Source organism: Cupressus sempervirens, chromosome 7, assembly GCF_028749045.1.
Source record: "Cupressus sempervirens isolate cs-2001-9-10 chromosome 7, ASM2874904v1, whole genome shotgun sequence".
Lineage (NCBI taxonomy): Eukaryota > Viridiplantae > Streptophyta > Pinopsida > Cupressales > Cupressaceae > Cupressus > Cupressus sempervirens.
The window spans coordinates 283,795,679-283,812,626 of NC_143124.1; the positions used below are offsets into that span (position 1 = coordinate 283,795,679).

A 16,948-nucleotide genomic window follows, 5' to 3' on the forward strand; every position below is an offset into this window, starting at 1 on the left:
ATAAGGAGTCTTGTAATGAGCCACTTTATCCCATCCAGCGGCAAGAAAAGAGACACAAAGAGGCTGAAGATGAGGGTATATGGATAAAATGGAAGGGAATTCTATTTTTATTTTAATAATAATTTCTTGTTGTATGTAACACCAATAGTTATCCCAATCCATACCCTACAAGGAAAAGTATACTTCTTGTCACCGTAAATTGTGGGTCAAGCTTTTCTTCAAGATTTTTTTTAGAAGAGAATTTTTTTTTTTGACATGGGTGCATGCCCTTAAATTCATTGCTTCTAAATGTGAAGGTAAAACATATAGTTGCGATGGCTCGGTCGAATCAACGATATGGAAATTTCTTTTGGAGGTGAGATAGCAGAATTCAAGTTCATAGATTAGTAATTAGTTATATGATAATGAACTACTTTTCAACTTTTCTTGAGATGTTGAATGTTTTCTAAAATTATTATGGTGTGAAATTGTTTGAGATAAGGTGTGGTCAACAACACGAATGATTCCATTCACTTTAGAGCCTGACCGGAATGGTCAGTCACCAGTACTATCCGTAAACATCACAACGCTATTCCAACTTTTGTTCAATGCACTTCTTTTCCTACGACAAGACAATTTCAAAGTTCATCGCCTGCCACAAGATCATTTCAAATTGTGCTGGTTGCAGATCATGAACATTCTAAAGCACCGTGAGAAACATAACAGGTTGAGGCTTTATTCTCAATCTGATACAGGTTTGAACGCTCATGGCAATTCTGTACAGTTATTCTAAAATCTTGATAACCCATAATTTTAAGCTGTTTGTTGATTTGGAATTTTGGATTATCATGTGAGACAGGGCAGAGCATTAAAACAGAGGTCAATGGATTCAAGTCTGACAATGGCTGCTCGAGGCGACAAGATAAATCTACCAAGTTAAATAGATACCACCAACCAGAGACAACACCGCTGACCTCTCTCAGGATTGGCCATTTTGTTAAAAAGGTTAGCTCTCAGATCTTTACAGGATGGGCAAAGGCTTCACCTTACAGAGAATTGAAAAATTTGGTCAAGAAGATCAGACCAGCTGGGTATGAGTTCACACTCAAGGAATTGCAGCGCGTAACAAATGGATTTGGTGAAGAAATTGGCAAAGGGGGTTTTGGTATAGTTTACATGGTAAGTTCCTCAGCAAATGAAATTAAAAGATTGAATATTGTAGTGTTAGAAAGTATCAAAAAGAAATATTAGTTGTTGTCATGTAAAGATGTTCTGGTTTTCTGTGTTTTTAAGGGAACTTTGTCTGATGGAAGAAAAGTAGCAGTAAAGGTCTTCAGCGAAGATGAAATTAAACGCCAGCAATATTGGATGAACGAATTGGTAATTGTAACAAAGCTGGACCATCCAAGCATCTTGAAGTTTCTTGGATATTGCCTTGAAGATATCTTGATGTTGGTTTATGAATATATGGAGGGAGGAAATCTGTCAGATTTGCTTTTTGGTAATCATATCTCTTTGTTTTACATCAGTTTCTTATCTTATGGGAGAAATTGTGTGTTATCTCTTTAATCATGAATGGATACCTAAACAATTTGAATCAACAGACCCAGAGATTAACCAGATCATTGACTGGCGAACAAGGATGAAGATCATGTTAGACATAATAAGAGGAATCCGTTATCTTCATGAGGGCACCACCGAGTGTATGGTGCACAGAGATATTAAACCTGCAAACATTCTTCTGGACAAGAATTTTAATGCCAAGATTTCAGATTTTGGGATTTCTAGAGTACTTCCAGATGATACCCAAAACGCCCTTTTGGAAAACTGTACAAATGGTGGATTATCTCCTACACACTTGGCCAATTTATCTACCCATGTAACAACGAACACTTCTGGAACAATGTATGATTAGATTGCCCCCCCTCTAATCAATCAGATTTCTAAATAGATTCAGTTTTTCTGAGTAAATTCATCTTGTTATCTAGTCAATTACTAGATTTTTAGATTTGATTATGTGCAATTTTTACCCTCAAAGTTTTGAATCAAACCTTATAATTCATTTTTTTCTTTCCAGGGGTTATATAGATCCAGAATGTTTTGAAACTTGTCGTGTGACTATTAAGTCGGACATTTACAGCTTTGGGATGTTGTTGTTAAATATAGTATCTGGGAAAAAGTTAATACAACAGAAAGATGAGGGGATGCACATTCTCTTTGACCATGTAAGTAGTTTACTGGTATAAAATAGGTTCAACTACTAATTTCTGTGACCCAATAAAGTACTTAATCAATGGCTTCAAATGTGGATGCAGGCATGGAAGTTACACAAAGAAGATCGCCTTATTGAGTTAATAGACCCTCATTTAATCAAGAGTGATGATTTTAATCCAACCGGCATGTTAAGAACAGTCACAGTAGCCCTTTGGTGCATTCAAAGAGAATCCAAAATACGTCCATCGACGACACAAGTATTTGATATGCTTTCAACGGAGCAGGATATTCCCACCCCTCCGCTTCCAGATCATTTTTAATGTTCAGATAGGAAGGACAGCAACAAATTTATAATTTACTTTAGATTCGATTATTAGAAATAAACTTTGATCAACAAAATATTGTTATTATTATTTATTTATTTCATTTTGATGAGAGTGAAATCTACAGCTACTATTCAGTGTGGAAGATTGCAATATTTAAATTAAATAATTTAAGGAATTTCATATTATTTCAAAATGTTAAAAACAAGAGTTTGAAAGAGCTAGAGCTAGAGTTAGAGTTTTTCTTTGTCACAAATAGAAGATGGATTTGTCTTTTGTTGAAAATGGAAAATGTTATATGAATAGAAAAAGCATGCAAACATTTGTCTCATGTTTGAAAAGCTTGGATCAAGATTATGACTGACTACATAGAGATATTATTTACCTTCTAGAAATAAGTCTAATCAAAACATACATGTCATAACTTTTAACTGGTTGTTTAGGTTTCCTCAAAAGCTATTGTCTATCATTTCATTGGCAAAAGTACTAACGTTTTTAACATTCTAAATAAAGGAAATTTTCATGTGCTTCTAGACAACCACCAAGCCCTTTTGCTAAGGTTCATTGGACTCTACGGGATAAGCTTGTATTACCATCTCTAATTTTTATAAGACTAGTTATTTTTTTCATTTCTAAAAGCAAAACCATTTATTGAAGGATTTATAATTAAATCTTTACATTTTGGTACACAAATATAGAGCTATGCCCAATTTGACATTTGAGAGAATTTGAAAAAAATATGGACATTGAAATAAATATATATCAACTTCACATATTTAGAATATTCGATCTTCAAATTTGCATACATCACTAACAAGTAAAATCTTGCTACTAGATTATTTGGAATGTGAATATAACAATAGTTTAATCTATGAATATGATGAAGTTTGGTAGGTAAAGTTCAATTCATAACTCCTCTTCACATAACAAGAAAGGAGAATAAAGGCGGGTTATCTATATGTATCATGTAATACCAAATTTTAAAATAATCATATTTGTCTGATAGGTCATAAAACTAAAAAAATAATTATGTAGAAGATTGTAACAACATATGATATACTGAAACAAGAATTTCCCTAAGGAAATTTAAGTATTTTGGGTGATCATGATCTAAGAATATTGATACTTAATATAGGGTATGCCCAAGATCATGACAGGCCAAAAAGTGGTGATATGAAAAATAATGTATTTTTATTTCACTAAACATATAAAAAATTGTGTTGACTTTTTAGTAGGCATGTTCTCCTTTACACCTGGTCATGGCAATTACCTAAGCATATTAGATATAGAAAATGTATATGATATATATTGGATATAAAATATGCATCTAATATTTAATATATGGATGCATAAATAATATATACAAAGTAAATAATATTGCCTGGGAGGTATCCTCGCAACCTAGTCCAATGCTAGAATTGAGGGATAGAATCAAACCCTAGTAGATTGAAAATGATTGGTGCAAGAACCCTAGCACCTCGATGGTCATTACTGAGAGAGGGCTCTTTCCTTTCATGGAGGCCATGGAGGGGTTCAATGAGATGGCGTCGATGCAACTTATGAATACTTGGAAGGACCTCAAGGTCATTACTAATGGTATCTCATTTGAAATTGATGATGAAGTCATCACATAGAAGACTAGTCTCTCTGTGAAGGGAAGAAAATGGAAAAGAGTTACCAAGGTTGGAAATGAAATCAAAATGAAAAGTTTCTTCAAGGTCAATTAGGATCCGGTTTGCGTGAAAGAAAATTTTAACAAAGAAGAGTTGTTGGGGCCATGGAACGATGTTTTTTTCTTGATCATGAAGTATCTTACTCTAGAGGGCCATTTTAAAGTAAGTTGTTATCATCATTTCTCTCTGCTAGAGCACTTCCATTACCATGAAGATAATTCCTTTAAGATCTTGAAGTGTTCACCATAGATGTTAGAAAATATAGAGAAAAAGGAAATAATTATACCATCATTCACTAGGGCCGTATCCTCTACCTATACAATTTCCATCATGCCCTATATCCATCCCGCATCATTGTTTTGCTATTCCCCCCCAACCCCTCCCCCCATCCCGTGGGCCGAACACCACCCATATGGTTATGTTGACCTCGATTACCGATGCCCTAATGTTTTCTCAAGGTTTGTATTCTTCTAGTGGTCAAAAGGCTAAGGATTCCCCGACTGTTTCATTTTCCAAGTTTAACCCAAAGCTATAACTGCATATGGAATTGGGAGAAGTTGGGATGGATTTGGTAGGTTGCAAGAAATGTGCTCCTAGACTTTACTCAGAGCCTCATAAGACAAAAGGGTGGCAAATAACAAAAGTCCAGAGGAGGTGGAGTCAGACTCTAAATCAAAGGAAAGTGAGGAAAATGGGAAACATGCTAGGAAAAAATGGAAAGCTGGGGAGTTTCACTAAATTGAAGAGGATGAGGAGGAAATTGTTGCTAAGTCCCCTCTGAAAATTGATAAGGCCTCCCCAGGTAAAGAAACTTCATGCATCACCGAGTTTCAATTTCAAATGGTGGATCTCAGTGCTAAGAAGTAGGGTTTGTTCCCTAAAGACAACTTCCACATGATCATCGTCTTACCTCTGAGGAAGCTGATGATGGATGCCGCTACCAATCCCTCTAAGCACCCCCATTCCCCAGTCTTGGACCCCTCGGCCCCCTCCCCCCTGTACCCCCAATATGCATAAAACCTCCTCTAGCTCTAAGGGCTAGATGAATGATGAAGGAGAGATAAATAACCTAAGTGGGGAAGTGGAGCACCTAAAGAAGACAGTGTCAAAGTTGGACCTAAGGATAAATGCCCTAGATAATTCTGTTGTCAAAGTCATGCATATGTTGGTTTATGATTATATGGAGGGAGGAAATCTGTCAGATTTGCTTTTCGGTAATCATATCTCTTTGTTTTACATCAGTTTCTTATCTTATGGGAGAAATTATATGTCATCTCTAAAATGAATGGATACCTAAACAGTTTGAATCAGCAGACCCAGAAATTAACCAGATCATTGACTGGCGGACAAGGATGAAGATCATATTAGACATAACAAGAGGAATCCGTTATCTTCATGAGGGCACCGTCGAGTGTATGGTGCACAGAGATATTAAACCTACAAACATTCTTCTGGACAAGAATTTTAATGCCAAGATTTCAGATTTTGGCATTTCTAGAGTACTTCCAGATGATACCCAAAACGCCCTTTTGGAAAACTGTGCAAATGGTGGATTATCTCCTACCCACTAAGCCAATTTATCTTCCCATGTAACGACGAACACTTCTGGAACAATGTATGATTAGCTTGTCCCGCCTCTAAATCAGATTTCTAAATAGATTCAGTTTCTCTGAGTAAATTCATCTTGTTATCTAGTCAATTACTAGATTTTTAGATTTGATTATGTACAATTTTTACCCTCAACGTTTTGAATCAAACCTTATAATTTATTCTTTTCTTTCCATGTATGATTCTGCAGGGTTTATATAGATCCAGAATGTTTTGAAACTTGTCGTGTGACTATTAAGTCGGATCTTTACAGCTTTGGGATGTTGTTGTTAAATATAGCATCTGGAAAAAAGTTAATACAACAGAAAGATGAGGGGATGCACATTCTCTCTGACCATGTAAGTAGTTTACTGGTGTAAAATAAGGTTAAACTACTAATTTCTGTGACCCAAAAAAGTACTTAATCAATGGCTTTAAATGTGGATGCAGGCACGGAAGTTACACAAAGAAGATCACCTTATTGAGTTAATAGACCCTCATTTAATCAAGAGTGATGATTTTAATCCAACCGGCATGTTAAGAGCAGTCACAGTAGCCCTTTGGTGCATCCAAAGAGAATCCAAAATACGTCCATCGACAATACAAGTATTTGATATGCTTTCAACAGAGAGGAGATTCCCACCCCTCCGCTTCCATAGCACTTTTAATGTTCAGATTGGGAGGACAGCAACACATTTATAATTTACTTTAGATTCGATGATTAGAAATAAACTTTGATGTACAAAATATAGTTATTGTTATTTATTTATATTTAAATTAAATGATCTAAAGAATTCTTTACTATTTCAAAATCTTAAAAACAAGAGTTTGAAAGAGCTAGAGTTAGAGTTAAAGTTAGTGTTTGTCAGAAATAGAAGATGGATTTGTCTTTTGTTGAAAACGGAAAGTGTTCTATGAATAGAAAATAGTATGCAAACATTTGTCTCCTGTTTGAAAAGCTTGGATCAAGATTATGACTTACTATATAGAGATATTATTTACCTTCTAGAAATAAGTCTAACCAAAATATACATGTCACAACTTTTAACTGATTGTTTAGGCTTCCTCAAAAGCTATTCTCTATTATTTCATCGGCAAAACTTCTAATGTTTTTAACATTCTAAATAAAGGAAATATGCATGTGCCTCAACCAAGCCCTTTTCCTAAGGTTCATTTGACTCTACGGGATAAACTTGTATTGTCATCTCTATTATTTTATAACTCTTGGTATTTTTTTTCATTTCTAAAAGAAAAACCATTTATGGAAGAATTTATAAGTAAATCTTTTAATTTTGGTACACAAATATAGATCTATGCCCAATTTGGTATATGAGAGAATTTGAATAAATTTGGACATTGAAATTAATATATATCAACTTAGCATATTTAGAATCTTAGATCTTCAAATTTACATACATCATTAACAAGTAAAATCTCGCTACTAAATTATTTGGAATGTGAATATAATAGTAGTTCAATCTATGAATATGACAAAGTTTGGTAGGTAAAGATCAATTCATAACTCCTCTTTACATAACAAGATAGGAAAACAAATGTGGGTTATCTATATTTATCATCTAATACCAAATTTTAAAATAATCATATTTGTGCGATAGGTCGTAAAACTAAAAAGTAATTATGTAGGAGATTGTAACAACATAGGATATGCTAAAACAAGAATTTTCCTAAGGAAATTGAAGTATTTCATGTGATTGTGATCTAAGAAAACTAATACTTTATATAGGGTATGTGCAAGATCATGATAGGCCAAAAAGTGGCGATATGAAAAATTATGTATTTTTATTTCACTAAAAATAAAAAAAATTGTGTTGACTATTTAGTAGGCATGTGTTTCTTTACACCTAGTCATGGTAATTACCTAAGCATATTAGATATAGAAAATGTATCTAATACATATTGGATATCAAATATGCATCCAATATATAATATATGGATGCATAACTAATATATTAAAAATTAAAGAATATTTGCATGGGAGGTATCCACACAACCTAGTCTAGTGCTAGAATTGAGGGATAGAATCAAACCCCATTAGATTAAAAATGAGTTTTGTAAGAACCCTAGCCCCTCGATGGTCATTATTGAGAAAGGTCTCTTGCCTTTCATGAAGGTCATGGAAGGCCTCGATGAGATGGCATCCATGCATCTAATGAATACTTTGAAGTCACAAGGTCATTATTAATAGTATCTCATTTGAAAATAATGAAGGGGTCATCACTTAGGAGACTGGTCTCTCTATGAAGGGAAGAAAATGGAAAAGAGTTACCAAGGTTGGAGATGAAACCAACATGAAAATTTTCTTCAATATCAATTAGGAGCCGGTTCGCATGAAAGGCAATTTTAATAAAGAAGAGTTGTTGAGGTAATGGAAAGATGTTTGTTTCTTGACCATGAAGTATCTTACTCTGGAGGGTCATTTTAAAGTAAGTTGTTATTATGATTTATCTTTGTTGGATCACTTCTATTACCATGAAGAGATTTCCTTTAAGATCTTGAAGTGTTCGTAATGGATGTTCAAAAATATAGAGAGGAAGGAAAAAATTATACCATCCTTCACCAAGGTCGTATCCTCGGCCTATACAATTTCCATTGTGCCTTATATCCTTCCTGCAACATTGTTTTTCCATTCCCCCCTCCCCCCTACACCCAACAACACCCCTATGGTTGTTTTAACCTCAATTATGAATGCCCCAATGGGTTCTCAAGGTTCATATTCTTATAGTAGTAAAAAGGCTAAGGATTCCCCTGCATTATTTTATTTTCCAAGTTTAACCTAAAGTTGTAACTGTATATGGATTTGGGAGAAGTTGGGATGGAGTTGGTAGGTTGTAGGAAATGTTCTCTTAGAATTTCCATAAACCCTCATGAGAAAAAAAGGGTGGAAAATCACAAGAGTCCAAATGAGGGGGATTAGACTCTAAATCAAAGGAAGGTAGAAAAAAGGGAAACATGGTAGGAAAAATTGGAAAACTAGGGGGTTTCACTACATTGAAGAGGAGGAGGAGGACATTGTTGCCAAGTCCCCTCTAAAAATTGATGAGGCCTCTTAGGTTAAATAAATTTCATGCATCACAGAGTTTCAATTAAAAATAGTTGATCTCACTACTAAGAAGTAGGCTTTATTCCCTAAAGATAACTCCCACATGATGATCACCTCATCTTTGAGGAAGATGACATCAGATGTCCCTAACAATCCCTCTGATCACCCCCATCCCATACTCTTGGACCCCTCCCCCGAGCCCCCCTCTACCCCCAATATGCATAAAACCTCCTTTGGCTCTAAGGGTTAGATGAATGATGAAGGAGAGATAAATAAATTAAGTGAGCAAGTGGAGAAACTAAAGAAGGCATTGTTAGAGTTGGATCTAAGGTTAAATACCATAGATAAATTTGTTGTCAAAGCCATGCATATGATGACTACCACCCTCCATATTTTTTAGAAAGAGAAGGAGGGTACAAAAAAGGTGAGCAACTTGTGGAGGCTCTATAGGTCCCTGGTTAAGGATTGGTTGCAAATTCTATTGTCAAAACTACTCCCCCCAAAGGAGAAACATGAATAGGGTTTGACCTCATTTTATGTTATTTTAAAAAAATTTCTGTTATGGTTTTGTATAGGCCCTAAATCATTGTTATGAAGATTTCTTTGATGGACACTGTTAAAAATATACCTAATTATGTTGTTAGTCTAGTGTTTCCTCTCTATTATTTTATTATTATTGGTTACACGTTTATAGGCAGTTAGGTAGTTGGAATCCAAACTCTATTCATAGAATTATGTTTTCTATATTGCATATGGATGGCTAATGTGTGGTTTTTGTTGGTCTCTAGGTTGCTAATTAGTTGTTATTGACTTTGTCACTAGTTTGTTTCTTTGGGCCAATCACCCATTTTTTACTTCTTTTTAATATAAAAAACCTATTACATTCCTTAGAAACTTGTATCTTGGGTACCTATGTGAGCTAGGGTGAGACTGATCCCCCCATGGATGAGATTATTCACCCACAAACCATCTCACATCTTAAATTTGGGAGAAGATTCAAACTTGAGACCATTAGGAACCACCAACAACCTCAAACCAACACTTTTACATGTATGAGCTATGTATGTATGTATGCACATGTGTGTGTGCGTGCATACATACATACATACATACATACATACATACATACATACATATATATGTATATATATATGTATATATATATGTATATATATATATGTATATATATATGTATATATATATATGTATATATATATATATGTATGTATATATATGTATATATACATATATACATATATACACATATACACATATACACACACACATATATATACATATATATATATACATATATATATACACACATATATATATACATATACATATATATACATATACATATATGTATATACATATATACATATATACATATATATGTATATACATATATACATATATACATATATATGTATATACATAAATACATATATATATAAATACATATATATATAAATACATATAGATATATATATACATATATATATATATACATATATGTACATATATACATATATATATACATATATATATACATATGTATATATGTATATATATATATACATACATATATACATATGTATGTATATATATATATATACATATATACATATACATATATATATATGTATATATGTACATATATATGTATATATATATATATATGTACATATATATGTATATATATATATATATATATGTACATATATACATATATATATATATATATGTACATATATACATATATACATATATATATATATATATATGTATATATGTACATATATATATATATATATGTATATATGTACATATATATATATATATATATATATATATATATATATATATATATATATATATGTACATATATACATATATATATATATATTTGTGTGTGTGTGTGTGTGTGTGTATTAATATTTAGGGACTAACCACTTAATGTGTTAGTTAAGTGGTGGTGTTTTTATTATCCACATGCAAGTCCAAAACCTCATGAGGACATTGTGATCATGGGCTTGTACCTTCATTGATCTAATTTGATTACAAGTTGTGGTTTCATCTTTGTAATAAGAAGATAGGGTCCCTTATTTGTACTCTCACAACTATATAGCTCTAAGTCAAAGTATTTCACGTGGATCTAGAAGGCATGTCAGACTAGCATCACTAGTTATGTTAAAAAATTTACTAGACACTTTTGAATAAAATATTTTAATATTAATATATGTTATCATTAATGTATTTTAAACATATTTTAATGGTAATAATTTAATCTATATTAACATTAAAAATATGGATAGCTTACTATAGCTGATAGAAAGTTATCTATTTTTCTAAAATAGTTGATGAAGTATCAGATCTCATATCCACATAAGATATATCTAATATGGATCCAATATATCATGGAATATGATACTTTTTATAAAGTTGACTACATAATAGTTGAGGCTAATTGTTTATCAACTACTCTTTCATTTTGTATCAAAGTTTAAGGAAGCAAAGGTATATGAAAATTCTTCCTACACTAATCCTAAGAGGATTATAATAAAAATTCCAACACTTCTATTATCAAGATTTTAAGAAACACATAAGACCATAAAAATAATAATAATAAATACATGACATGACAATTTTCATAGGAAAAAGCTATTGTGGGAGAAAAAAATACTCTCTAAAACTTGCATAATGTATTATCAATCAACAAAAAATTTAGTTTAACCTCAACTCGGGCTTGGAGGAACATAATTAACATGTTTTTGGCATCCAATCCCATAAACACTACTCAATGCTCAAATTCTTCCTCGAGCCCTCATTTTATAAGCTTCTTATTAAAATAAGGTAATAACTTAATTATTAAGTCATCTTGAATTTCAATCACTAAGTAAAATTTACATTTTCTCTCTTAAGACATCACTTTATGCATTACCAACATTTAATAATTATATTAATTATTAAATGATTTATTTTTAGGGTTTCTTATTTTTGGTCACTCGAGCTTCTTTATAGTGATTGGTCATTGTATTTTTATTGATATGTTAGAAATCCATTTGTATTTATTTGATTTGATAATATAATTTTTCATATTTTCAAAGTTTAAACTCTTGCTTTGTTATTCCATTCTTTCCAGAGACAAGTTGTCTTTGCATGCAGGAGGTCTTAGCTTCATGAAGTTGGATTGACAACTTCTACATGGTATCAGAGAGTTGACCTATTATAGCTTGTTTTTATTTTTAAAAATGTTGGATTAATTGGGGTTTGCATGGATCAATCACATTTTTTCATTAGTTTTTGAATGAAATAAGGGATCACTTTTCGTTGGTGTGCTTTGAACCCAAATAGACCTCACCATTGGATTTGTAGTTCCCAACAACTCATATTTTCATATAAATTTTTTTAATTTGGACATAGTTACAATTTGAGGAAAATAAATTTGTAACATAAAATGAGACAAAAATAAAAAATTATTATTATCAAATAAAAAATTCCCAAAAATACATATATGTAAAATGTGCCTTTTAAAGTGCATGGTCTTCAAAAGGGTAAGCTTTATTGTTTATAAAAATAAAAAATAAAAGGGTGGATGTGGAAAATTTTTAAGTAAGAGTTGCCAACATTGATAGGTCCGTCCAACCCCTACACACTGATAGATGTTCTTGGCATTTGCACCAATCAAAGGTGTTGGTCACTTGTTTTGGGCCCTCCTCACAACCAGCTATCCATGTTAGACCCTCCTTGCCACACTTTAGGCTAGGCTCTATGCCTACACCAATGTTTTTCCATGCACATGTCACTATTTTATGGACCCCAACACCTCCACAAGTCGTGCTCTACCCAACAACTACCTATTATTTTAGCATGTTGCCTAAGTAGCTAGAGTTTCCCTCTTAGACCCATGTGAATACACACATCAATGTTGCATGTTTAGTTTGTGAAATAAAGTACAACACCTTTTTTAAGGACACGTGCATGTGTTATTTCAAAGGCATGTACATATGCACTCCACCTCCGCAATACCTAACAACCACTAAGAGACTGGAAATTTTTTGTAAGCATTTTATTTAGATCATCAAGATAATTTATTGGTATTGGTCCCCTTTTTGAAGAAAGGCCATTATTTTTGGTGATTATTAGCTAGCTATTTTTTGAGAACAAATCATTCTTGGGCACCAGAATTCTTTTGCCAACTTTAGCCCATATTTTTCAATGTCTGATTTTGTTTATTTGCCAATAAGACCTTTTCCAATTATATTTTCTTTCAATTCTTTTTTTTTCCTAGGGATGGTAATTTTCCCATCAAATTTAACCTTATTTTTAGATGACACCAACATGCTTTATATCCCTTTTGTAGGCCCTTTGGAGATACCTATGGTTTTTTGGTCATATCTTACGCATATAATCTCTTTTTTTTGGAAACAAGATATTGCCAAAATGGTTGTACTGAGCCCATCACAATGTTGTAGGTTTGATTTATTGATTTTGTTTCTTTGATGATTTATTTTTCTATCAAAGCCAAAGAGTATGTTTTGTATTCTAAGAGATATATCTTGAACATCCCGACTTCATTCTTTGAAAACTTTACATCATTGGAAATCTTGTTATGTGCTCTTTCTAGTGATACTATTGTTCTTCCATATTCTTCTCTAAGTACATTAGATATATATATATATATATTTTAATTATTACACTCCAGTGAATATCTTGGATTTTTTAAGTTTTGTAATCATTTTCATTACATTAGATGACTCATCTTAAGTTGTTCTTTCTATTGAATCAACATTGTAGCTCTTTTTATCTTTGTCTTGATCTCTAAGCCATGTTTCCTATTAGTGTTAAAGACTTAGTCATTTCCTAGGATGAGTTAGTCATTTATCATTGTGACCAAGCCATCCAATAAAGGAAAAGCAATGTGTAGGATTTGAGCAAAAGCACACAACAAATCCACGAAGCCCAAGAAAATCTGCATGCAAAAAACCTGTCACGGAGAAGAAAAAGACAAGAAGAGGCAAGGGTTTTATCTGAAAAACTCAAACGAAGAAAATATTATTCAATGGATCTTCATAATGAAAAATACAAAGAGATCAATCCTTATAAAGGAGATCGAAACTCGAAAAGGGTAACCTAAAGCCTAAAAAAGCTAGGTTGCACAATATAATTAATAAAATATTAATTATATGCACCTACAAGATAGCTTAAGCAAACTAGAGTAATAGGAAACTTAATTAATTAAATCAAAGTGATTTAATTAATAAGTGCAAACAAATAATTACTCTAACACCCCCCCTTAAGTGAAGCTCAGGAGGTACGCTAACCTAGCACAGCTATGAAAGCAAGAAAATTGGGTCCCGGCAAAAGGCCTGATCAGGTACCCAATCACAAAAAAATCTCTATAAAGAGGAGAAATAGAGAAAACCACATGGGAAAAACCCTACTCCAAAAAAAGATAGCAAAGAATGTTCCAAAAGAAGAAACAAAGAGAGACCAGAAGAGAATCACTGAAGCATCAAGAAATGCAAAACTCTGTCAAAATGCTGATTTGTGGAACCTCCATGGAAATAGAAGGCACTAACTAAGCATGTCTATATGGTAGATGATCCATCTCACCAAAATGCATAGGTAGTCAGCCACTACAATTGCCTAGTACATAGGATTAGGTACTAAATACATAGCTCACAACAACGAACCATCAACCACAGAAGCATAGAACAACAATATAACCTCCCCTTAAGGCAAGTGAGATGACAGGCAACTTAAAATGTGGGCCAAAAAAATATCCTACAACACAGGAACCAGACACATCGAGAGTGAGGTACAGACACCCATAAAGGCACATGTCATCGACACTACATGAGGCAAAAGAGAAAGAGGGCCTATAAGCAGAAAACAACTATCCCCCCCATGACACTTTATAAAATAGTGCGAGTACAACGACTCACAATGATGAAAAGGATCCTGAAACGCAAGAGTGGCACTTTATCTCAGTGTGTTGCATAAAGATGCTTACAATGAATATCAACAATGATCAAAAAAAACATAAGGCTAAAACAATAGAAGGGAGAGCCCAAAATGAAACAACTGAAGCAACAAAATCAATCCTCAGACCTGAAACAAACAAGATATCCACTAGAGTGCTAAAACACAAAAAACTGAATATGATGTGCCTGGAATAGAATCTAGAACAACAACCAACATCACTAAAAAGAGCATAGAAAGAGCTTTCTAGCAATATAAAGAAGTCCAAAAATAGAGATCAGATGCTCAAGATATGCCTCCCAAAGTGCAAAACAAAACATTCAACTTTGACTACCAAAATAGGCAACCAAACTGCATCAAAACCCAAAAACACCTATACCATCATCTCCATCTCGGAACCAACTTTTTGACACATTTTTCGGATCAAAAAAATACATCCGTATGCTCAAGTTATGGAAGAAAAACCAACAAGGCCTCTGAAAATGCAAGAAAAATTATCTTTCTTAATAATAAAAAAAAATTATATAAAAAAAAAAAAACATTCATAAAAATGTGCCACCGCGATGAGCGGCGGCTGAGCGGCGCAGGGGCGGAGCTTCCGGTGGCTGGGAGGCACCCCCGGCGGCAGCGGTCACCGGAGCTGCTACGGTTAGCGGACCGCAGGCGATTTTTTAAACTACCGCAGTAAAAAGTGCCACTTTTTAACATTTTTTTGCAAATTTTTTAATTTTTGCCTCGATCTGTGTGCCAATGGTCATACGGGCCTGTCAGACAAAAAAATTTACCTCCTACATCAATGTTGTCCAAATTGGACAAATTTTATATCAAAATGGGGGTTTTGACGCCTTTTGAATCCATCCGTGAAGTCTATTTGGCCTCAAACTGCTCTAAAAATTAGTAACCCCCCCTATTCTCTCAAAAAAAGCTTGAAAAAACACTAGATCTGATCCACCAAACCCTTGTTCTCCCTTTTTCTTGAAACACCGAACAAACTACAGTAGATCTGGCTCTGATACCATGTAGGATTTGAGCAAAAGTGCACAACAAATCCATGAAGCCCAAGAAAACCTGCATGCAAAAAACCTGTCACGAAGAAGAAAAAGACAAGAAGAGGCAACGGTTTGATCTGAAAAACTCAGACGAAGAAAATATTATTCAACAGATCTTCATAATGAAAAATACAAAGAGATCAATCCTTATAAAGGAGATCAAAACTCAAAAAGGGTAACGTAAAGCCTAAAAAAGCTAGGTTGCACAATATAATTATTAAAATATTAATTATATGCACCTACAAGATAGCTTAAGAAAACTAGAGTAATAGGCAACTTAATTAATTAATTAATTAATAAGTGCAAACAAATAATTACTCTAACACAATGTCTACTAGATTTTTTCACATTTTAGTTTAAGAAGAGAAGGTATTTGGTTGCTAATTACTTTAGTTTAGATAAAGTGATAGTGTATATCGAGTGTGTCAAAAGTTATTAAACACTGAGCACAGAAGAGACAATTTATGCCAAGTAAGATAATTAGGGGTGTGTGCACTAAGTAGATCCCGCCCCCCCGCTCCCACCCCATTCCCTCCCCAGAAAGAAGGAAAGTTTTCAATAACCCAATCAAGTTTTGAATAACATGATCAGGTAATTTAAAAGTGAAATTTTGGCTAGGCTTGGTATCCAAACCTAGCCATTATACTTTCTAAAACTTGATTGGATTTTATAAATTATATAATTTGACTATTTCTCATGTTTGAGGGCATTTTTATACCCTCAAACAAAAACAAAAATGTCAATTATGGAGGAGAGAACCAAAAATCGATTAGGTTTAGCGTAAAAAAATAATTTTGATTGCATTTCCATCCATGACACCCCACAAACAAGGTAAGTCTTCATTGTATTCATCATTTATGTATTTTTTTAATCAAATATTGTAATATGGTTTTGTAATTTATATGTTTTGTAATTATTTTTATTGATTTTTGATATAGATGCATCAAAGAATCCAAGGAAATGAGGAAGAGAAGAAAGACCATCTCCTGCACAATCAAACCCTCCACCTATCATGACACAACCAAAAGACACTCCACCAATACAACCACAAAACCCTCCACCCATACAACCGCA

General features: G+C 33.2%; 1 protein-coding gene and 1 pseudogene across 1 annotated transcript; both read left to right on the forward strand.

Moving 5' to 3' along the window:
* The first annotated feature begins 492 nt into the window (after positions 1 to 492).
* Positions 493 to 2,649, forward strand: LOC149546537 (serine/threonine-protein kinase CDG1-like). The gene is made up of 6 exons (XM_089794617.1): positions 493 to 734; positions 839 to 1,158; positions 1,273 to 1,480; positions 1,584 to 1,884; positions 2,057 to 2,204; positions 2,295 to 2,649. Exons 1-6 carry the CDS (start codon positions 500 to 502, stop codon positions 2,511 to 2,513), a joined length of 1,431 nt encoding a protein of 476 aa, XP_089650743.1. The 5' UTR covers positions 493 to 499; the 3' UTR covers positions 2,514 to 2,649.
* A 2,582-nt stretch (positions 2,650 to 5,231) lies between these two features.
* On the forward strand, positions 5,232 to 6,435 carry LOC149546538 (serine/threonine-protein kinase CDG1-like; annotated as a pseudogene).
* Positions 6,436 to 16,948: the final 10,513 nt, after the last annotated feature.